A 23,258-nucleotide genomic window follows, 5' to 3' on the forward strand; every position below is an offset into this window, starting at 1 on the left:
TCGAGGTCTAGGGCTCCATACAAATTTTAGGATTTTTTTTTTTTCTATTTCTGAAAAATGCCATTGGAATTTTGATAGAGATTGCACTGTATCTGTAGATTGCTTTAGCTAGTATGGACATTTTAACAATATTATTAGCAAGCATGGAATACCTTTTGTTTCTGTATTCTTCAGTTTATTTCATCAATGTCTTATACTTTTCAGTGTACAGGTCTTTTACCTCCTTGGTTAAATTTATTCCTAGGTATTTATTCTTTTTGATGTGATTGAAATTGGGAGTTTTCATAATTTCTCTTTCTGATAGTTTATTACTGTGTAGAAATACAGCTGATTTTTGTATATTGATTATGTATCCTGTAACTTTACTGAATTTGTTTATTAGTTCTAACAGTTTTTTGGTTGAGGCTTTAAAAACCTATTTTTCAGTACTTCTGGAAGTAGAAGTTCTCTAAAAGGCCAGAATCTGCCATGTACTTCTCTTCTGCAATAAAAAGAGAAGTGCATGTAAAAAGTAACACAGTTCAGTAGAGGCAGCTGAGATGTGGATGAGAAGCAGAGAGGATTGGCAGTGGCAGAGAGAGGTGGAATAAGATGAAAAAGTACTTTTCAGCGATAATCCATGAGGCTTTCGCATATCACATGGTTATCTTCGTGTCTATTGATTGATTTATTTTCAGAAAAATCTCATGGAGAAGTCTGGGAGGAACTATTAGGATAGCCTTGTAGGTCCAGGTGAAAGGTAAGAATTTGAACTGAAGCTGCGACTAGAATTAATGATAAAGAGGGAAATTTGAGAAAAAAATTTAAAAGATTTTGTCATTAAGAAAAGGTTAAATGATGTTTCATGTAATCCATCTCTAAAAGATTTATTTTGATTACCCGTCAAAAATAAGGTAGTGATGTTTGGCATTTAAAGGGATGTTTCAGTTATTTTGAAATTTTACATTTGTGCAGCAACCTTGTTTTCTCATGAAGTCAGATAAATGAGGCATTCGGGATGCATATAATTTTTGCTCTTCTAATCTTTTAAAGCTTTTTAATCTTTTGAGAAGACATTTTGAAACAGATGAAATAGAGTATCTAAAAGACTGTTTTCGGTATCAGCTTTCTCTGATTAGGAAACTGAGGCACAAGGATTTAAGTAACTTCTTACTGATACTGTGCAGCATGTTGGCTGTAGAATCAATGTCAAATATGTCTGGTTACTGCATTTTCCTCACTCCTGTCTATAAAATGTACTTACTGCTAATATTTCTCTGTGAAAAAGTCGGGGGAGGGACTAGGTTTTCATTGCCAATTTTACATAAGCATTTAAATTATTCTCCCTTGAAGAAATAGCAACATGTCTTTGTTGTCTTTTGACTACCTAGATTCTATGGCATATAAAAACATTTCATTTAATACAGTAAAGCTCTCTGGCCTGCAGTAATTTATTTTTGGAAACATTGTGGGATCAGTTTCCACCCTGAAGAAAGAGATGAAATGGGATCCCTAATGAGAGCTATATATTAGCTTGTAGCTCTCAAGCTTTGAAACTGGTGATGAAAAACAGGGACAAAGTATCTTTCCCTCTGTCTTTCTCTAAGGACAATTTTTTGCGGTGGGGGTGGTGTGCATCTTGTGGGATCTCGGTTCCCTGACCAGGGATTGAACCGGGGCCACAGCAGTTAAAGCCTGGAATTCTAACCACTGGGCCACCAGGGAACTCCCTCTAAGGACATATTTTAAAAATGTAATCCTGTCCATTAAATATGATAGTAAAAAATAACTTGTTCCTTGATTTTTTTTTTTTTTTTTTTAACTAAAAACGTTTCCCCTCCTTCATCCTTTGCACTATTCAAGTGATAAATATTTGCTGGCTGTAGAATTTATTGGCATGAATAAGAGTTCTGATTCTTTCCAGCCTGGTAGTCCTTCAACTTCATCTCCCAAACTTAATAACTAATATTCATGTAGGACTTCACCTTTGACAGCACATTTGTTGTTGTTGTTGTTGTTAGTTGCCATTGAATGACCACTCTTTGCCTGCTACCAAACCAGAACCTTTATACACATTATATCATTTAATTTTTACAACTTTATGAGAAGTATTATTACACCCATTGCTACTTAAGAAAACTGAGGCTCAAGGAGTTAAATAACTTTTATAGCTAAAATAAAAAGCCAGCATTTTATAATTGGCTCTTACTGCCTACTATTGTATGGTTTATGCCACATTGACCTTCCAAACTGATTCTTATCAGAAACATCTTACTTGTTTTGAAGAATTTACATATATACTTGGGTGAGCACGAATACATACATAGGTGTGGAAGCAAAAAGACTGCACCAAAATGTTAGTAGTGGTTATCTCTGGATGGTGAGTTTTATGAGTGCTTTAGGTTTCTTATTCTTTGTATTTATTTGTATTTTCTGCAAATATGAACATATATTTATATTATCTTGTAATAAACATTTTTATGTTACATATTGAACTTAACAGTAATTGAGAAATGACATTTCTAATTTACTATTGCTTATTTCTAGATCGGTTGGCCTTACTTCCCCAGTGGAAATCTAGTCATTATGATGTGGTAGTTGGTGTGCTGTCAGCCCGCAATAACCATGAACTTCGCGATGTGATAAGAAGCACCTGGCTGAAGCATTTAGTACAGCACCCAGCATTAAGTCAACGGTACGTTTCTTTTTTTTGGCTGCATTGTGTCTTCGTTGCTGCACGTGGGCTTTCTCCAGTTGCGGCAAGCGGGGGCTACTGTTCGTTGCAGTGCGCAGGCTTCTCATTGCAGTGGCTTCTCTTGTGGTGGAGCACGGGCTCCAGGTGTGCGGGCTTCAGTAGTTGCAGCGCATGGGCTCAGTAGTTGTGGCACGCAGGCTCAGTAGTTGTGGTGCACGGGCTTAGTTGCTCCGCGGTGTGTGGGATCTTCCCGGACCAGGGCTTGAACCCGTGTCCCCTGCATTGGCAGGCAGATTCTTAACCACTGCACCAGCAGGGAAGCCCCAACGGTAGGTTTCTTGAGTTCACACCTTACGTGACGTATTGAATAAGTGTTCTGAAAAATCTCTTCTTGGAGAGTCAGAGATGTTAATTCAGATATGTGACCTCTTTTCCTCAGAGAAATGACTATTTCATTTTGCTTTTTCTCCACATAGTTAAGCCCAAAAAGTAAATCTAACCAAGATTTTAAGCCAAAAGAGATATACTTAATTTTTTTCAGTTCTGTATCATTTGGTCGTGTGTGATCTGCAGTTTGTATAGTTTGCCATACTCTTTTTCCCGACCACCTTTCCAGGCCTGAGCTTGGGTAGCACGTCACATGTTGACATTAGATGTCTCGGTTGTTGGTTAGGAACGCAAGGCCTTAGTCTTCTCAGGGAAAGCAGCCTCTGAAGATTATATAGTGAGGGACTAGTGGAAGCAAAGCATGGAAGTTTGGACTTCTAGTTATGTGACGATTCTTCTCTGCTTATGCCAAGTCACTGATAAGCAGAGAAGGCCCTCAGGATTGCGTTCAGCTGGCATGCTTGTGACTGAGTGGCGATACGAGGGAATCACAATTGTGAATTTTCTTGTCACCAGTAGTGAACATTTATAGATTTCCTATCTTACTCATAGCAGCTTTTTTTTTTTTAACATCCTTATTGGAGTATAATTGCTTTACAATGGTGTGTTAGTTTCTGCTTTATAACAAAGTGAATCAGTTATACGTATGTTCCCATATCTCTTCCCTCTTGCGTCTCCCTCCCTCCCACCCTCCCTATCCCACCCCTCTAGGTGGTCACAAATCACCAAGCTGATCTCCCTGTGCTATGCGGCTGCTTCCCACTAGCTATCTATTTTACTTTTGGTAGTGTATATATGTCCATGCCACTCTCTCACTTTGTCACAGCTTACCCTTCCACCTCCCCATATCCTCAGGTCCATTCTCTAGTAGGTCTGTGCCTTTATTCCTGTCTTACCCGTAGGTTCTTCATGACATTTTTTTCCCTTAGATTCCATATATATGTGTTAGCATACGGTATTTGTCTTTCTCTTTCTGACTTACTTCACTCTCTGTGACAGACTCTAGGTCCATCCACCTCACTACAAATAACTCAGTTTCGTTTCTTTTTATGGCTGAGTAATATTCCATTGTATATATGTGCCACATCTTCTTTATCCATTTATCCGATGATGGACACTTAGGTTGTTTCCATTCCTGGCTATTGTAAATAGAGCTGCAATGAACATTTTGGTACACGACTCTTTTTGAATTATGGTTTTCTCAGGGTATATGCCCAGTAGTGGGATTGCTGGGTCATATGGTAGTTCTATTTGTAGTTTTTTAAGGAACCTCCATACTGTTCTCCATAGTGGCTGTACCAATTCACATTCCCACCAGCAGTGCAAGAGTGTTCCCTTTTCTCCACACCCTCTCCAGCATTTATTGTTTCTAGATTTTTTGATGATGGCCATTCTGACTGGTGTGAGATGATATCTCATTGTAGTTTTGATTTGCATTTCTCTAATGATTAATGATGTTGAGCATTCTTTCATGTGTTTGTTGGCAGTCTGTATATCTTCTTTGGAGAAATGTCTATTTAGGTCTTCTGCCCATTTTTGGATTGGGTTGTTTATTTTTTTGTTATTGAGCTGCATGAGCTGCCTGTAAATTTTAGAGATTAATCCTTTGTCAGTTGATTCATTTGCAAATATTTTCTCCCATTCTGAGGGCTGTCTTTTGGTCTTGTTTATGGTTTCCTTTGCTGTGCAAAAGCTTTGAAGTTTCATTAGGTCCCATTTTTGTTTATTTGTTTTTATTTCCATTTCTCTAGGAGGTGGGTCAAAAAGGATCTTGCTGTGATTTATGTCCTAGAGTGTTCTGCCTATGTTTTCCTCCAAGAGTTTGATAGTTTCTGGCCTTACATTTAGGTCTTTAACCCATTTTGAGCTTATTTTCGTGTACGGTGTTAGGGAGTGTTCTAATCTCATACTTTTACTTGTACCTGTCCAGTTTTCCCAGCACCACTTATTGAAGAGGCTGTCCTTTCTCCACTGTACATTCCTGCCTCCTTTATCAAAGATAAGGTGACCATATATGCATAGGTTTATCTCTGGGCTTTCTATCCTGTTCCATTGATCTATCTTTCTGGTTTTGTGCCAGGACCATACTGTCTTGATTATTGTAGCTTTGTAGTATAGTCTGAAATCAGGGAGGCTGATTCCTCCAGCTCCATTTTTCGTTCTCAAGATTGCTTTGGCTATTCGAGGTCTTTTGTGTTTCCATACAAAGTGTGAAATTTTTTGTTCTACTTCTGTGAAAAATGCCAGTGGTAGTTTGATAGGGATTGCATTGAATCTATAGATTGCTTTGGGAAGTAGAGTCATTTTCACAATGTTGATTCTTCCAATCCAAGAACATGGTATATCTCTCCATCTGTTTGTATCATCTTTAATTTCTTTCATCAGTGTCTTATAATTTTCTGCATACAGGTCTTTTGTCTCCTTAGGTAGGTTTATTCCTAGATATTTTATTCTTTTTGTTGCAATGGTAAATGGGAGTGTTTTCTTGATTTCACTTTCAGATTTTTCATCATTAGTGTATAGGAATGCCAGAGATTTCTGTGCATTAATTTTGTATCCTGCTACTTTACCAAATTCATTGATTAGCTCTAGTAGTTTTCTGGTAGCATCTTTAGGATTCTCTATGTATAGTATCATGTCATCTGCAAACAGTGACAGCTTTACTTCTTCTTTTCCGATTTGGATTCCTTTTATTTCCTTTTCTTCTCTGATTGCTGTGGCTAAAACTTCCAAAACTATGTTGAATAAGAGTGGTGAGAGTGGGCAACCTTGTCTTGTTCCTGATCTTAGTGGAAGTGCTTTCAGTTTTTCACCATTGAGGACGATGTTGGCTGTGGGTTTGTCATATATGGCCTTTATTATGTTGAGGAAAGTTCCCTCTGTGCCCACTTTCTGCAGGGTTTTTTATCATAAATCGGTGTTGAATTTTGTCGAAAGCTTTCTCTGCATCTATTGAGATGACCAAATGGTTTTTCTCCTTCAATTTGTTAATATGGTGTATCACATTGATTGATTTGCATATATTTGAAGAATCCTTGCATTCCTCGAATAAACCCCACTTGATCATGGTGTATGATCCTTTTTTTTTTTTTTTTTTTTTTTTTTTTTCTTGCGTTATGCGGGCCTCTCACTGTTGTGGCCTCTCCCATTTGCGGAGCACAGGCTCCGGACGCGCAGGCTCAGTGGCCATGGCTCACGGGCCCAGCCGCTCCGCGGCATGTGGGATCTTCCCGAAACGGGGCACGAACCCGCGTCTCCTGCATCGGCCCCGGTGTATGATCCTTTTAATGTGCTGTTGGATTCTGTTTGCTAGTATTTTGTTGAGGATTTTTGCATCTGTGTTCATCTGTGATGTTGCCTGTAGTTTTCTTTCTTTGTGACATCTTTGTCTGGTTTTGGTATCAGGGTTTTAGTGGCCTCGTAGAATGAGTTTGGGAGTGTTCCTCCATCTGCTGTATTTTGGAAGAGTTTGAGAAGGATAGGTGTTAGCTCTTCTCTAAATGTTTGATAGAATCGCCTGTGAAGCCATCTGGTCCTGGGCTTTTGTTTGTTGGAAGATTTTTAATCACAGTGTCAATTTCAGTGCTTGTGATTGGTCTGTTCATATTTTCTGTTTGTTCCTGATTCAGTCTTGGCAGCTTGTGCATTTCTAAGAATTTGTCCATTTCTTCCAGGTTGTCCTTTTTTTTTTTGGAGTTCGCGGGCCTCTCGCTGCCGTAGCCTCTCCCGCTGCAGAGCACAGGCTCCGGATGCGCAGCCCCAGCGGCCATGGCCCACAGCCAGCCGCTCCACGGCATGCAGGATCCTCCCGAACCGGGGCACGAACCTGTGTCCCCTGCATCGCCAGGCAGACTCTCAACCACTGTGCCACCAGGGAAGCCCCAGGTTGTCCATTTTATTGGCATAGAGTTGCTTGTAGTAATCTCTCATGATCTTTTGTGTTTCTGCAGTGTCAGTTGTTACTTCTCCTTTTTCATTTCTGATTCTATTGATTTGAGTCTTCTCCCTTTTTTTCTTGATGAGTCTGGCTAATGGTTTATCAATTTTGTTTATCTTCTCAAAGAACCAGGTTTTAGTTTTACTGATCTTTGCTATCATTTCCTTCATTTCTTTTTCATTTTTTTCTGATCTGCTCTTTATGATTTCTTTCCTTCTGCTAACTTTGGGGTTTTTTTGTTCTTCTTTCTCTAATTGCTTTGGGTGCAAGGTTAGGTTGTTTATTTGAGATGTTTTCTGTTTCTTAAGGTAGAATTGTGTTGCTATAAACTTCTCTCTTAGAACTGTTTTTGCTGCATCCCATAGGTTTTGGGTCGTCGTGTCTCCATTGTCATTTGTTTCTAGGTATTTTTTGATTTCCTCTTTGATTTCTTCAGTGATCACTTGGTTATTAAGTAGTGTATTGTTTAGCCTCCATGTGTTTGTATTTTTTACAGATCTTTTCCTGTAATTGATATCTAGTCTCATAGCATTGTGGTCAGAAAAGATACTTGACACAATTTCAATTTTCTTATATTTACCAAGGCTTGATTTATGTCCCAATATATGATCTATCCTGGAGAATGTTCCATGAGCACTTGAGAAAAATGTGTATTCTGTTGTTTTTGGATGGAATGTCCTATAAATATCAATTGTTTAATGTATCATTTAAAGCTTGTGTTTCCTTATTTGTTTTCATTTTTGGTGATCTGTCCATTGGTGAAAGTGGGGTGTTAAAGTTCCCTACTATGAATGTGTTACTGTCGATTTCCCCTTTTATGGCTGTTAGTATTTGCCTTATGTATTGAGGTGCTCCTATGTTGGGTGCATAAATATTCACAATTGTTATATCTTCTTCTTGGATTGATCCCTTGATCATTATGTAGTGTCCTTTTCTGTCTCTTCTAATAGTCTTTATTTTAAAGTCTATTTTGTCTGATATGAGAATTGCTACTCCAGCTTTCTTTTGGTTTCCATTTGCATGGAATATCTTTTTCCATCCCCTCACTTTCAGTCTGTATGTGTGTCTAGGTCTGAAGTGGGTCTCTTGTAGACAGCATATATATGGGTCTTGTGTTTGTATCCATTCAGCCAGTCTCTGTCTTTTGTTGGGAGCATTTAATCCATTTACATTTAAGGTAATTATCAATATGTATGTTCCTATTCCCATTTTCTTAATTGTTTTGGGTTTGTTCTTGTAGGTCTTTTCCTTCTCTTGTGTTTCTTGCCTAGAGAAGATCCTTTAGCATTTGTTGTAAAGCTGGTTTGGTGGTGCTGAACTCTCTCAGCTTTTGCTTGTCTGTAAAAGTTTTAATTTCTCCGTCAAATCTGAATGAGATCCTTGCTGGGTAGAGTAATCTTCGTTGTAGGTTTTTCTCCTTCATCACTTTAAATATGTCCTGCCAGTCCCTTCTGGCTTGCAGAGTTTCTGCTGAAAGATCAGCTGTTAACCTTATGGGGATTCCCTTGTGTGTTATTTGTTGTTTTTCCCTTGCTGCTTTTAATATGTTTTCTTTGTATTTAATTTTTGACAGTTTGATTAATATGTGTCTTGGCATGTTTCTCCTTGGATTTATCCTGTATGGGACTCACTGTGCTTCCTGGACTTGATTAACTATTTCCTTTCCCGAATTAGGGAAGTTTTCAACTATAATCTCTTCAAATATTGTCTCAGTCCCTTTCTTTTTCTCTTGTTCTTCTGGAACCCCTATAATTCGAATGTTGGTGCGTTTAATGTTGTCCCAGAGGTCTCTGAGACTGTCCTCAGTTCTTTTCATTCTTTTTTCTTTATTCTGCTCTGCAGTAGTTATTTCCAGTATTTTATCTTCCAGGTTACTTATCTGTTCTTCTGCCTCAGTTATTCTGCTATTGATACCTTCTAGAGTTTTTTTTTCTTTTTTCTTTTTTTCCTGTATGCAGGCCTCTCACTGTTGTGGCCTCTCCCGTTGCGGAGCACAGGCTCCAGACGTGCAGGCTTAGCGTCCATGGCTCACGGGCCCAGCTGCTCCACGGCATGTGGGATCCTCCTGGACCGGGGCACGAACTCGTGTCCCATGCATCGGCAGGCAGACTCTGAACTACTGCACCACCAGGGAAGCCCTAGAGTATTTTAAATTTCATTTATTGTGTTGTTCATCATTGCTTGTGTCATCTTTAGTTCTTCTAGGTCCTTTTTAAATGTTTCTTGCATTTTGTCTATTCTGTTTCCAAGATTTTGGATCATCTTTACTATCATTATTCTGAATTCTTTTTCAGGTAGACTGCCTATTTCCTCTTCATTTGTTAGGTCTGGTGGGTTTTTATCTTGCTCCTTCATCTGCTGTGTGTTTTTCTGTCTTCTCATTTTGCTTGTCTTACTGTGTTTAGGGTCTCCTTTTTGCAGGCTGCAGGTTCGTAGTTCCCGGTGTTTTTGGTGTCTGTCCCCAGTGGTTAAAGTTGGTTCAGTGAGTTGTGTAGGCTTCTTGGTGGAGGGGACTAGTGCTTGTGTTCTGGTGGATGAGGCTGGATCTTGTCTTTCTGGTGGGCAGGTCCACGTCTGGTGGTGTGTTTTGGGGTGTCTGTGGCCTTATTATGATTTTAGGCAGCCTCTCTGCTAATGGGTGGGGTTGTGTTCCTCTCTTGCTAGTTGTTTGGCATAGGGTGTCCATCACTGTAGCTTGCTGGTCGTTGAGTGAAGCTGGGTGTTGGTGTTGAGATGGAGATCTCTGGGAGATTTTCGCCATTTGATATTATGTGCAGTTGGGAGGTCTCTTGTGGACCAGTGTCCTCTCCCACCTCAGAGGCACAGCACTGACTCCTGGCTGCAGCACCAAGAGCCTTTCATCCACACGGCTCAGAATAAAAGGGAGAAAAAGTAGAAAGAAAGAAAGAAAGAGGATAAAAGAAAACAAAATAAAGTAAGATAAAATAAAGTTATTAAAAAATAATTATTAAGAAAAAAGTTTTTTCAGTAAAAAAAAAACAAAATGGACGAATAGAACCCTAGGACAAATGGTGGAAGCAAAGCTATACAGACAAAATCTCACATAGAAGCATACACATACACACTCACAAAAAGAGGAAAAGGGGAAAAAATCATAAATCTTGCTCTCAAAGTCCAGCTCCTCAATTTGGGATGATTCGTTGTCTATTCATGTATTCCACAGATGCAGGGTACATCAAGTTGATTGTGGAGCTTTAATCCGCTGCTCCTGAGGCTGCTGGGAGAGCTTTCCCTTTCTCTTCTTTGTTCGCACAGCTCCCGGGGCTCAGCTTTGGATCTGGCCCCGCCTTTGCATGTAGGTCGCGGGAGGGCGTCTGTTCTTCGCTCAGACAGGACGGGGTTAAAGGAGCAGCTGCCTAGGGGCCTCTGGCTCACTCAGGCCGGGGGGAGGGAGGGGTGCGGATGCGGGGCCACCCTGCGGCGGCAGAGGTCAGTGTGACATTGCACCAGCCTGAGGCGCGCCGTGCGTTCTCCTGGGGAAGTTGTCCCTGGATCCCGGGACCCTGGCAGTGGTGGGCTGCACAGGCTCTGGGGAGGGGAGGTGTGGACAGTGACCTGTGCTCGCACACAGGCTTCTTGGTGGTGGCAGCAGCAGCCTTAGCGTCTCATGCCCGTCTCTGGGGTGCGCACTGTTAGCCGCGGCTCACGCCCGTCTCAGGAGATTCTTTAAGCAGCGTTCTGAATCCCCTCTTCTCGCGCACCAGGAAACAAAGAGGGAAGAAAAGGTCTCTTGCCCCTTCGGCAGGTCCAGACTTTTCCCGGACTCCCTCCCGGCTAGCCGTGGTGCACTAATCCCGTGCAGGCTGTGTTCACGCCGCCAACCCCAGTCCTCTCCCTGCGCTCTGACCGAAGCCCCGAGCCTCAGCTCCCAGCCCCGCCCGTCCCGGCGGGTGAGCAGACAAGACTCTTGGGCTGGTGGTGAGTGCTGGTCGGAACCGATCCTCTGTGCGGGAATCTCCGCGCTTTGCCCTCCGCACCCCGGTGGCTGCGCTCTCTTCCGCGGCTCCGAAGCTGCCCCCCTCCGCCACCCGCAGTCTCCACCCACGAAGGGGCTTCTAGTGTATGGAAACGTTTCCTCCTTCACTGCTCCCTCCCACTGGTGCAGGTCCCGTCCCTATTCTTTTTTCTCTGTTTATTCTTTTTTCTTTTGCCCTACCCAGGTACGTGGGGAGTTTCTTGCCTTTTGGGAGGTCTCAGGTCTTCTGCCAGCATCCAGTAGGTGTTCTGTAGGAGTTGTTCCACGTGTAGATGTATTTCTGGTGTATCTGTGGGGAGGAAGGTGATCTCTGCGTCTTACTCTTCCACCATCTTCCCCTTGAGCCACTCATAGTAGCTTTCATTCCTTTTCAAGACAGGTTTCTCTAGTTCAGGATCACAATGATAATAGAACCTATTACCCAGCAAGTGAAAAAAGGCCTCAGAGTCATCACTACCATCAGAACCACCTTGAAAACCTGCACTTCCTCTAGCCTTTCCCATCTCAGAAAGTAATGACCCATCTCTTGCAGTTGCTCAGGTGAAAACTTTGGTGTCTGAGCTGTGAGTGGAGGAGTGAGTCCCCTTTATTGGGTCTGTAAGGGTCTCTCCAGCACGGCAATGGGAATTACACTGGGAGAGGCATTAGAAGTGAAAGGATCTGTCATGCTCACAGGTCCTAGAGACGGAGGCCCGGCACACCACACAGGGGGCCAAATGGGAAGAGGGTCCAAGGAGCGGGCTCACCGAAGCAGGCGGGGAGCCGAGAGAGGCTGAGGACCCGTGGGCAGGTGTCTTTACTTGCGGTCAGGGTGGAGTGTACAAGCAAAAGGCATGAGGGATTTCATCATTGGGTTTGAATGTCACGAGGTCACTGTCAGGGGAGGGCAAGAAGGGGAACTTGTGGCAGGGACCAGCCTTGTTACCCGAGTGGACCTGGTCATCGGGGCGGGATGCTTCAGCCTGTTTGTGGGGATATTGAGGCGTCAGGAAAATATGAGGTTTTTACAATTTACAGTACAGTGTTATCTTGATCCTTCTTTGTCTCATATGCCACACAGATCCATTAGCATATCTTCTCGGCGCTACCTTACATTGTATCCAGAATCCAACACTTCTCAACACCTTTACCACAGCTATCAGAACAATAAATCAAACCCTTATTTGTAGTGCTTGCCAGTTTGCATGCTGTAAGTGTTCCAACCATGGCCAGTTTCAAGCAACTAATGTGATGTCTCTGAACACAGAGTTGGGGAAGATAGGCAGTGGCACACCATTATAATATCCCCATCATACAGATACAGTGGATACATATAACATCAGAAAATGATTAATTTGAGCACTTATTTCCTTTGTTTTTAAAATAATGTATTGTAAGTTTATAAATTTAATTTTTAATAAAAGCTGTGCTTAATAACCAGCTCACAAAATTCTTGAAAATTTTGCAGTTGGCCATCATGACCCAGTAGGAGCAGGCTGTAGTACACAGCTGTCTGTGGGCCGTCTAGGTGAAGACGTACGATGAATTCATGGATCTTTTTCTTAGAAGTTGGGTCTAAACTAGAGATGCTAATTCAGGAATCATTCCCAGGCTGGTTGAAGCTTTGGGGATAGAAACTGTCCAGGGAGAGCAAGTGGAAAGAGTGAGTGGAGTGAGAAGCGATCCCAGGGCAAAGCCCTGGGGGGATATCCACTCTAATGGATGAGCTGGGCAGGAAGAGCCAGGGATCCCACTGAGCAGGGCCACGTGGAGAAAGAGAGCTTTCTAAGGAGACCTGCATTGTCGAGCCTCAGAGAAGCCAAGTAGGGAAGGGTTGAAGAGTGTCTGTTGACTGAACAGCAGATTGCTAGTTGTATTGGTGGTAGACATCTCGGTGGAAGTGGTGGATACTGAAGCTAAAATTTCCGTTTTATAAAATGAGTGGGAAATGAGAAACCAGAGGCTAGTTTTAGATGTTCCTTTGTAGGACTTCACTGTAAAGGAAGTGATGGGGACAAGGACGGATGGTAGGTGGATAGAAATTAATGTCAGACTTCATCGTATTTATAATGTGTAGGGGAGGAGCCATGGGGTTACAGGTGGCTAGTGAAGCAAGATCTACGAGAGGAGAGGTCCTCTTCTGGGGTAGAAAGACTGCTCAAGCAAAAGGAACACTTTGTGAAATAGAAGAAAGCGAGTGAAGGAGATTGCAGGTATAGATGTGTTTTTACGTGTGGGCATGAGAAGTTGACTTTACCATAGTTTGCTGTTAAATGGCATGAGCATTTGCTGGTGGCCAGGCCGAACGTACTCACTCTTGCTTTAATGTAGTCCTGCAGTAGAGGGCTTACACATAAGTCACTTGGTAGTTAGCAACTCCTAGTTTGCCTGTTCCCCCTTTTTGCTAGACTAGAAGAATTAAGTTAGGGGCTTCCCTGGTGGCGCAGTGGTTGAGAGTCCGCCTGCCGATGCAGGGGACACGGGTTCGTGCCCGGGTCCGGGAAGATCCCACATGCCGCGGAGCGGCTGGGCCCGTGAGCCATGACCACTGAGCCTGCGTGTCCGGAGCCTGCACACCGCAACGGGAGAGGCCACAACAGTGAGAGGCCCGCGTACTGCGCACAAAAAAAAAAAAAATTAAGTTATTATTAATACTAATAAATACTAGTGTCTCAAAGTAAAAGCTCTGAAATGGGCATGAGGAAACATGCATGTGCAAGGTGAAGATCAGTAACTGATGTTAATGCCAACACATCTCTCAGTGTGCTTGTGAAGTTCATAATAGGTGCTCATGGCTGTGAGGTGCCTGTGGAAGACAGGGAAGATCCTTATTCCTGCAAACTACTCAACATCACGAATCCAGGTAAGTCTTCTTTTTCCTAAGCCTTACGACTGCTGTATAAACTGGTCTTCCCTTACCCATGAGGGATACATTCCAAGACCCCCCGTGGATGCCTGAAATCCTGCTAGAACCAAGCCCTGTGTATACCGTGTTTTTTCCTGTTCGTACATACCGATGATAAAGTTTAATTTATAAATTAGGCACAGTAAGAGATTAATAACAGTAAGTAATAGTAAGATAGGACAATTACAACATACTATAATAAAATTTATGTGAATATGGTCTCTCTCTCTCAAAATATCTTATTGTACAAATTTAATGCCTTTTTCATTTAACTAAGCACTTTTCCTGCACGTAGTCATAACTTTGGCTGTTTGAAGTGTGACAGCAAAATTAGCACAAATTTCTTTTTCCTTGTTTATAACTTCACCGAATATTCTTGCGGTAGATCTTAGCAATCTCAGCATATGATTTTTTTTTTTCCTTATTAAGTGGAGGACTTTTACCCGTTCACTTGAAGGAAGCACTTCATGGCTTCTCTTTAGCATATCCGAATTGCCAGCATCACCACTCTTGCACTTTGGGGCCTTAGTTAAGTAAAATAAGGGTGATGTGAACACAAGCACTGTGATGCCTCGAGGGTTGGTCTGACAACTGAGGTGGCTACTATGTGACTCACGGGTGGGATATGCTGGACAAAGGGATGGGTCACATCCCAGGCAGGACGGAGATGGATGGCATGAAATTTCATCATGCTGCTCAGGACAGCATGCAGTTTAAAACTTATGAATTATTTCTGGAATTTTCCATTTAATATTTTTGGACCACAGTTAACTGTGGGTAACTGAAAAGCAAAACCACAGATGGCAGGTCGGGGAAGGGGGGATTACTGCACAGGTTTGATGTTGAGGAAGAGTTGTTGAGCTGAATCGTACCGTGGTCTGCTTTTAGCGGACTAAAATCAAACTTGCCTCAAAATGTAGCTTTCATCCTTCCTGACAGACTAACCACTCTGGGCATCTGTGAAGACTCTTTATAGATAGATATGTAATTTTAGGATCCAGGAGTTTATTTTTCAGTATGATTCAAACGCGTCTGGAAATTCCTTAAGCATAGACAAATCCTGAGTTTAAACTTAAGGAAAACTGCTGATTTCACCAGCCTGCTGATTTATAATAGCCTTGATACAAATGTTGTGACTCAGCTTTCTCTAAGAATTATTGCCTAAGCTTCTGCAAGAGAAACAAATAGTAAAAAAAAATTGAAAATACAAGTAATATTTTTTTATTCCTTACAGTTAAAAATTTGTGATAGTTCTGATGAGGATGAAGAAAGGTGATCCTAATTAGGTTCTCCGTGTTACTAGGGAACCAGTTTTAGAAAGTTGATAACTCTATACCTGTATATCTTTATTTATTAGCATTTCTCATTATGTTCAGCTGTGGTTCTAAGGGAGATGAAACTCTCCCAAATCTTAAATGTACTGTTTATGACTTCAGGTGTTTTAAGATTTGTCACACCTCTATAATTATGTGCACCTTGCCTTTGTAGGCAGCAGTAGTGTAATGGTTAAGAGCGTGGGTTCTGGAGTCAGGCCTCCTGGCTTTAAATCTAGGCTGCATCATTTTCTAGCTGTATGACCTTTGAACAGTTATTACTACTCTGTGCCTCAGTTTCGTCATCCGTAAACTGGGGGTAAACAGTACTTACCTCATAGGGACTGACTTGAGGATGAAATACGTTGATACATATGAAATATTTAGAATAGCTCCTGGGATATGTTCAGTATTTAATATTGTTATTTTTAAAGGACCTGCCTTTTTATAAAATTGGGTTGCAGTCATCTTTTTAAATAAATTGGACCATATTTTCAGGTCTGCATTGTAAAGCAGAGATTTCTTACTTAGGATGTCTATGAATTTAGTTAACAGTGTAAGCAAAATTTTGTGTATGATTGTTTTTTTCTGGGGAGAGGGTGCTTTAGTTTTCACTGGGGTCCCAAAGGGACCATAAACCTAATAAAATATTGTATCACTGATGATGTAAGAGTAGCCTAGAACAAATTATGTTTGAAATCCAAAACCAAGCCAAACCAAATTTTAAGAAACCTTACCTTTAGATTAACCAGACTTTTACTATTTTAAGTGCTATTATTCATTAATAGTAAAGGAGTAGAGTTTTTCACTAACAAAATTTTCATATATATAATACCTAGGTTACCAATTTTTAAAAATAGATATAACTAAATTACCATTGAACCTAATTTTATCTCTTTGATAATTTAAATGGCGTTTAGATTTATTTAAATACTTTAAGGTCACCGTGAACATTAATCATCGTGATACTCTTGGATGTATAGAAGTTTGATTAATAGCATTATCAAAGCAGCAGGCTATCTTGTGTCCAGGTAGCTAGAAGTTCAAGGTGCATTTGTTTTAGGTAGAAAATAGTTGTGTTATAATGTGCTTAACCTACTGCCTTTAATGGACATGCTTCATTTTGGATATCCTATTTACTGAGTGTATTAAAGAGAAAAACTTTTGTTACTATCCACTATATTTGGAGTCTAGACTCTCTGGCCAGTGCTTGCCCCAGCCCATGACAAAATCTGTATCCTCCTTTTTTCCCTCCTGCTCATGTGTGTAATTGGGAAGGAGCCATCAATTCCATTTAGTCACATTTTATTGAGCGTCTACTAAGTGTAAAATAGCATTCTAGGAACTCTAAAGTAGGGATCCAAATGATCTGCTGGAGTATGGGAAGAAAACAGGATTTCTTTTTATCTGAAAATAAAGTGTAATCTTTATTAATATTGAATATATTAACTGACCTTAATATGTGTAGATTTTGTACATAAATATGACATTAATATGTGTACAAATGTTTTTAACTGATTGGGTTGTGTGATCTGTAAAGTTGGAAAACCACAGCTCTAAAAAATACAAAGAACTTTGATAAAATAATCTTTTAAAATAAGTTATGTTATTTCTCAAGGTGACACTGATATTCTCAGCCATATTAGCTGCTTCATGTAATCTATCCTGATTCATTTATAGTAATTGAGAAAAATTTCCAAAAAGGACTGTTTTTGGCTTTGACTAGACAGCTCTGGGGGGATAGAAAAAGCACTGAATTCGAAGTCAGTAAATCTGGGTTTGATTCCTGGCTCTGCCACTTTCTGTGACCTTAATCAGATGTATCTCTGGGCCTCATTTTCTTAATCTGTAAACTGGAGATAATGTCACAACCACATAGAGTAGTTGTAAAGATTCAATATGGGAGTTGGCACATAGTAGGTGGTCAGAAATGCTTACTGTGTTTGATGTGCTTTTTTTTTTTAAGTCAGGAGAAAGTGATATGCTTATCATCTTTTATCAGTACTGTATAGCGCTATAAAGAGTTTTTCAGTGTTATTTGAAGTGATTTCAGTTACTTTCGTACTGTGATAATTGCCCGACATCACCAAAATTGCTCAACAAGACGTAGGATTTTTGGAATTTGCAGAGCAAGACTAAATTTACTCATTATTTATGACTGCAATTAGTACTGTTTTTATTATCGCCATTTATCCAACCTTTCCTAATAGATGCCTTTAAATTTAATATTCCCCTGTAGCGTTTATACATACAGACGCACACGTGTATAAAAAAGTTTATTAAAGTAGTTCTTATAATTAAATATTTTACTTAGATGTGGTTGAAAACTTCATTCTTAAATTTCAAAATGAGGTTTTTTTTTTTTTCTGGAAGCAGCCATATTTCTGAAGCACTTTAAAAATTCATTGCCATTTGTGAAAGAATTATATAACATATAATTATCTAGATTTTGCTGTCAAGCCCACTTCATATTAGTAAAATAAAAGGTTGTTTTCGTTTGATTATGTAAAACTCCTTTTCTCATTACTTCCTTAGTTTTGAATCAGGAAATTGAGGCGTTCAGTCTTTTGGAAGACACTTCATCAGGGCTCTTTGAGGACCAAGTTGTCAGCGTGAGCTTCCGAGTTCTCTATCCAATCGTTATTACCAGCCTCGGGGTGTTTTATGATGCCAGTGATGTGGGTTTCCAGAGGAACATCACCGTCAAGCTTTATCAAGCAGAACAGGAGGTATGCACTGCTTCGTACATGCTTTTCCCCACTTTTCTCTTTCAAAATCATCAGCTTTTCCTCATGGCAATGAGTAGGTTGGGAGACTTGCACCTTTCTTGCCTTACTGATTAGACACATTATAGTGTAATGTATTACAGTGCTAGTTTGAGGAGAGAATTCCAATGGATAAATGTGTTATACCTAGGAAAGGAGGAGTTGGACCAGATTAGAAATTTCCAACCTAAAATCCCCTAAATCCTAAGGAATTTCAAAAGTTGATAACGAATATTTAAAGTTTGGGACTTGCAGGTGTAAGCAAGTCTTATTGCCTCTTTCTTCCAACCCTAAAAGTCTATCACCATAAATACAGGCTAACAGCTGCTTTACATCTTTTTTGTAATAAGGGTGTAGAGGCAATAAAAGTTTAAAACAGCTAGGGTTACTGTTTCTGATATTTGAGAAAACCTAATTTGTTCACAGAGTGTATCTGAAGGAGTGTAGCAAGGAATTGTATTTGAAAAGATCTGTCCCTGGGTTTTAAACTGCAGAAATCTTGAAAGAATTATACAGTGAGCACCCATATACCCACCACCTAAATTCTACAATATTTTGCTGTATTTGCTTTATGAATCTATAGTTAATCATTGATCTATCTTTTTTTAAAAATGTATTTTAGATTAACTTACAGGCATCAGTACCCTTCAACCCTAAACATTTTAGTGTGCATATAATTAACTAGACTTTAATATTTGTTTATGGTTTAAAAAAATTTAGAGTATAAGGTGATTCAGTTTTTTAAACTGTGTAAACCTGTGTAATCCAAACTCCTATTACCCTACCCCATTACCTAGAGGCAACCACTGTTCTATTTTTTTTTTTAATATGGACTAGTTTTGCCTGTTGTAGGATTTCATGTATAAATAGAATCATATACTAAGCACTCTCCTGTGTAAGGCTTCTTTCACCCAGCATAATGGTTTTGAAACTCATCCATGTCATTGTGTGTATCAGTGAATTTTTCCTTTTCTTTCTTTTAATTGCAAAGTTGTATTCCAACAATATATGATGTTTATGTGGTCTGTTGATGGGCATCTGGAATATTTCCAGGGTTTTTCCTCCTTTATTCTGTTACTGTGATGAATTACATTTATTAACTTTGCAGTGTTAAATCAATTTCCTATTCCTCTTGATCACAACATATTATTCTTTATATATTGCTGGAAATTGTATTTCTTGTGCATGGCATGTAGTTGGGTCTTCCTTTTTCTATTTTAATTAATTAATTAATTAATTAATTTATTTATTTATTTATGGCTGTGTTGGCTCTTCGTTACTGTGCGAGGGCTTTCTCTAGTTGCGGCAAGCGGGGGCCACTCTTCATCGCGGTGCGCCGACCTCTCACTATCGCGGCCTCTCTTGTTGCGGAGCACAGGCTCCAGACGCGCAGGCTCAGTAATTGTGGCTCACGGGGCTAGTTGCTCCGCGGCATGTGGGATCCTCCCAGACCAGGGCTCGAACCCGTGTCCCCTGCATTGGCAGGCAGATTCCCAACCACTGTGCCACCAGGGAAGCCCGGGTCTTCCTTTTTATCCAGTCTGGGAGTCTCTGCTTTTTACATGGAGGGTTATTCCATTTATATTTAATGCATTTATTAAAGTGGTTGGATTTCAGTTTTTCATTTTGCTATTTGTTTTCTGTTCTACTTTTTTTATTTGTTTCTCTTTTCCTCTGTTTCCTGCCTGCTTTCGGGTTAATAGAGTATTTTTTACAATTCCACTTTAACTTTTCTGTTGTTCTTTTAGCTACAGCTCTTTGTACTATTATTTTGTGGGAGCTTGGTTGACATAAGAATTACAATATATATCCTGAACTTTTCAGTCTTCTTTAAGTTAATGTTGTACCCCTTCATGTAAAATATAAGAACCTTGCCACTATGTAATTCCATTTACCATCCCCTGTCTTCTTTGCTCTAGTTATCATATGCCTTTTATCTATATGTGCTATAAATCCCACAACACAGTGTTACAATTTTTGCTTTAAGCAGCTAACTGTATTAAAGTAATTTAGAGGAAAAAGCCTTTTATATTTGCCCACTTACTTACCATTTCTGGTGCTCTTCATTCTTCCTGAATGTCTCCTTTGGCCCAAAACAAATCCTTTACCAATTTTTGGAGTGCAGGTTGACTGGTGATGATTTTGCTTAGTTTTCATTTTTCTGAAAATGTTTTTAATTTGCCTTTATTCTTCCCCTCCTTTATTTTTGTGGGATATTTTCTGGGTATTGAAATTCTGGGTTGACTTTTTTTTCTTTTCAATATTTTGAAGATGTCATTCCAGTGTTTTCTGGCCTCCATTTTTTCTGGTGAGAAGTCAACCTTCCTTCATGTTTTTCCCATGTATGACGTATGTAATATGGGTTTTGTTATTTTCCTGGCTAATTTTAAGATTTTTCTCTTTATATGTATTTGGTTTTAAGCAATTTGGCTGTGTTGTACCTTGGTGTGGTTTTTCTTTGTTCTGCTCAAGGTTTGCCAAGTTTTTCAATCCATAAATTTATGTCTTTTACCAAATTTGGGAAACTTTCAACTCTTATTTCTTCAAAAATTTTTTCCCAGCCCCATTTCTCTCTACTCATTCTGGGATTCCAGTTACATGTATGTTAGACCTTTTGGTCCTGTCCTGCAGATCACAAAACTGTTTTTTCTTTTTTTCAGTTTTTTCTTTTTCAAATTTGATAATTTCTGTTAATCAGTATTCAAATTTATTGACTCTTCTGTCATATCAAATCTGTTAAGCCTAGCCAGTGAATTTTTTTTTTTAGATATTGTACTCTCTAGTTCTAGAATTTCCATTTAATTCTCTTTGGTAATTTATATTTCTCTAAAATATACTATTTTTCTAAATTCATTTTGAGCATGTTTTCTCTGTGGGCTTGACCTTACTTGTAATAAGAGTTTTAAAATCCTGTGTCTGCTATTCTAAATTGGAGTCGTCTTGGCCTGTCTTCATTGATTATCATTGTTTCTCTTGCACATGGTAACATTTTCCTGTTTTATCTTACATTGAGTAACTTTGGATTATATCCTAGATATTGTGAATAATTCATTATAGGATCTCTGGATCCTATTATATTCTTTGAGGAGTATTGATTTTTTGTTTGTTTCTTTTAGCAGTCAGTTAAATTAGCTGGGCACAGACTCTAAATGCTGTCTTCCTTGTAGTGAGAAGCAGCTGAAATCTCTAGTCTATTCTTTTGGACTTAGATGGGCTGCTTGGATTCTGCTTTGAATATGTACTTCGTGAGTCAGCCACAGATTAGGACAGAATTTATGTGAAGAACTGAGGATTCTGTCTGTGACCCTTTCCTTTCTGGGGTTTTCTTCCTCACTTGTTAGCTGATGTGTTTGTCTCCACCCTGCCTTCTGATTTGCAAACAGAAAGACTGCAGTTTTTATTTCAGAATTTTAGTTGCACCCTGAGGTATGCCTCAGACAAAGAGCCATTAAAAAACAAAAAGTGGGGGAAGCATACCCAGTGTCTTTCTCATCTCCTTGGTATTGCTTTTCCTCCAGTTTCTGCCTGCTTTGCGTGCATTCCAGTGCCTTCAGCTCTTTCTTTTTTTTTAATGTTTTGTCTGCTGTTCATAATTGTTATCTATAGGAGAAATGGTCTTGATATCACTGGAAGCAGAACTCTGTTCATTTTTTTAAGGCGTCTTTTAAAATGTTTTTGTATTTATTTATTTCTTGGCTGCGTCGGGTCTTAGTTGTGGCACACGGGGTCTTAGTTGCGGCATGCGGGCTCTTTGTTGTGGCATGCTGGTTCCAGAGCCTGTGGGCTCAGTAGTTGCAGTGTGCCGGCTCCAGGGTGTGTGGGCTCTGTAGTTGTGAACAGGCTCCAGAGCACATGGGCTCTGTAGTTGTGGTGCACAGCCTCTCTACTTGTGGTGCACGGGCTCAGTAGTTGCAGCACGTGGGCTTAGTTGCCCCGTGGCATATGGGATCTTAGTTCCCCGACCAGAGATTGAACTGGCATCCCCTGCATTGTAAGTTGGATTCTTAACCACTGGACCACAGGGAAGTCCCCCTGTATTATTGTTAATGTTGGTTGTTACTAACAGGGTACAATGTTACAGTCAGCAATAAACACACAAATGAAGATTAAATTTCTTGTTTGCAGTTTATCCTAATCCTTTGTCCTCTAAAGAATTTATGTAGTTTGTAAATGTGCTTAATGACATAAATATAAATATAAGAGAGGGAACAAATCTTAGTGATGATTCCAGCCATTATGATTCCAGTGAGAAAAGCTTTGTCATGTTACTCAAGTATAGGAGTTCATATATTATTGTGGTTAAAGGTTTCATTGATATCGAAGCTCAAGTAGGTAACTGGAATAGCAGTACTCTGAATTCCACTGTCAACCTTATCTAGAAATTAGGATCAATTTTGAATGTTTTTTGATACTTAATTAATTTTCTTTGTATATATAGTCTTTTTTAAAACTTCATAATGTTTGAGTTGTCACTCAAGTAGTTTGGTTCAGATGTACAGTATTTTGATCATGTTGATTTCACTTTTAGTTGCCATGTTTTTACCCAAGGAGATGTTTAATCTTTGTCCTCAAGGAAGGCCTAATCTCAGGTGGATCATAATGGGTTCACAAGGAGTCACAATGTAAAAAAATATTACCCCAGCATTGCCAAGAGCTGATGTTAATGAAAGAACTACGCTAACTCATTAATCCCCTTCATTCTGAACTTCTGCATGGTCTTGGTGGCTTTAACAGAAGCGTCCCCTGTGGCAAATTGGTGTCTAGAATAGGTGTGAGAACAAGGAAATGTTCTTGCCCAAAACAAGAAGGAAGGGCCCAAAGCAAACAATAGACATAATGAGGATCAGTTCTCTTTGATGTTCCCTTTTTTGTTTTTATGTGTTCTTCTAAAGGTTCTTTTTGAAGGAGGATTCCTGAGTACCTTTGTTCTATGTAGAAATCTGTGATCTTTCAGTTTATTCTTAACCCTTTGGGGCTAAACCTAATAAGTCGGCTTAATTTAACACCTTACACTTCCCCTAATGCTCCTCATTTCAAGGTGTCTTTTTTTTTTTTTAAGGTTATCTGGATTATATTTAGTGTTTTAGAACTTCATGACAACTTTGGTTATCTTCAGTAGCTTTATTTAATAACCATGATTGCACTAGAAAACTTAAATGATGCCTAAACCACAGTAGAACAATGTTAGTGACTGTGGTCGGGGCCACTGAGAATTTAGCTGACCAACATGTAACTTGAAAACTTGCTGCATGTGCCGTGTCTGACATAGGGTATTTCTTCTTGTCTTCCCCCCCCCCCCCC

General features: G+C 39.8%; 1 protein-coding gene across 1 annotated transcript in view; it reads left to right on the forward strand.

The window, feature by feature from the left end:
• The window catches only part of B3GALNT2 (beta-1,3-N-acetylgalactosaminyltransferase 2), a 56,795-nt gene that overhangs the window by 9,287 nt on the left and 24,250 nt on the right, over positions 1 to 23,258 (forward strand). The window contains exons 2-4 of the mRNA XM_007452947.1: positions 2,527 to 2,674; positions 13,737 to 13,837; positions 17,728 to 17,921. Of these exons, the coding sequence (XP_007453009.1) occupies positions 2,527 to 2,674; positions 13,737 to 13,837; positions 17,728 to 17,921 (443 nt within the window). The remainder of the gene's footprint in view (positions 1 to 2,526; positions 2,675 to 13,736; positions 13,838 to 17,727; positions 17,922 to 23,258) is intronic.

Source organism: Lipotes vexillifer, unplaced genomic scaffold (assembly GCF_000442215.2).
Source record: "Lipotes vexillifer unplaced genomic scaffold, Lipotes_vexillifer_v1.1 scaffold1088, whole genome shotgun sequence".
In the NCBI taxonomy this organism is placed as follows: Eukaryota; Metazoa; Chordata; class Mammalia; order Artiodactyla; family Lipotidae; genus Lipotes; species Lipotes vexillifer.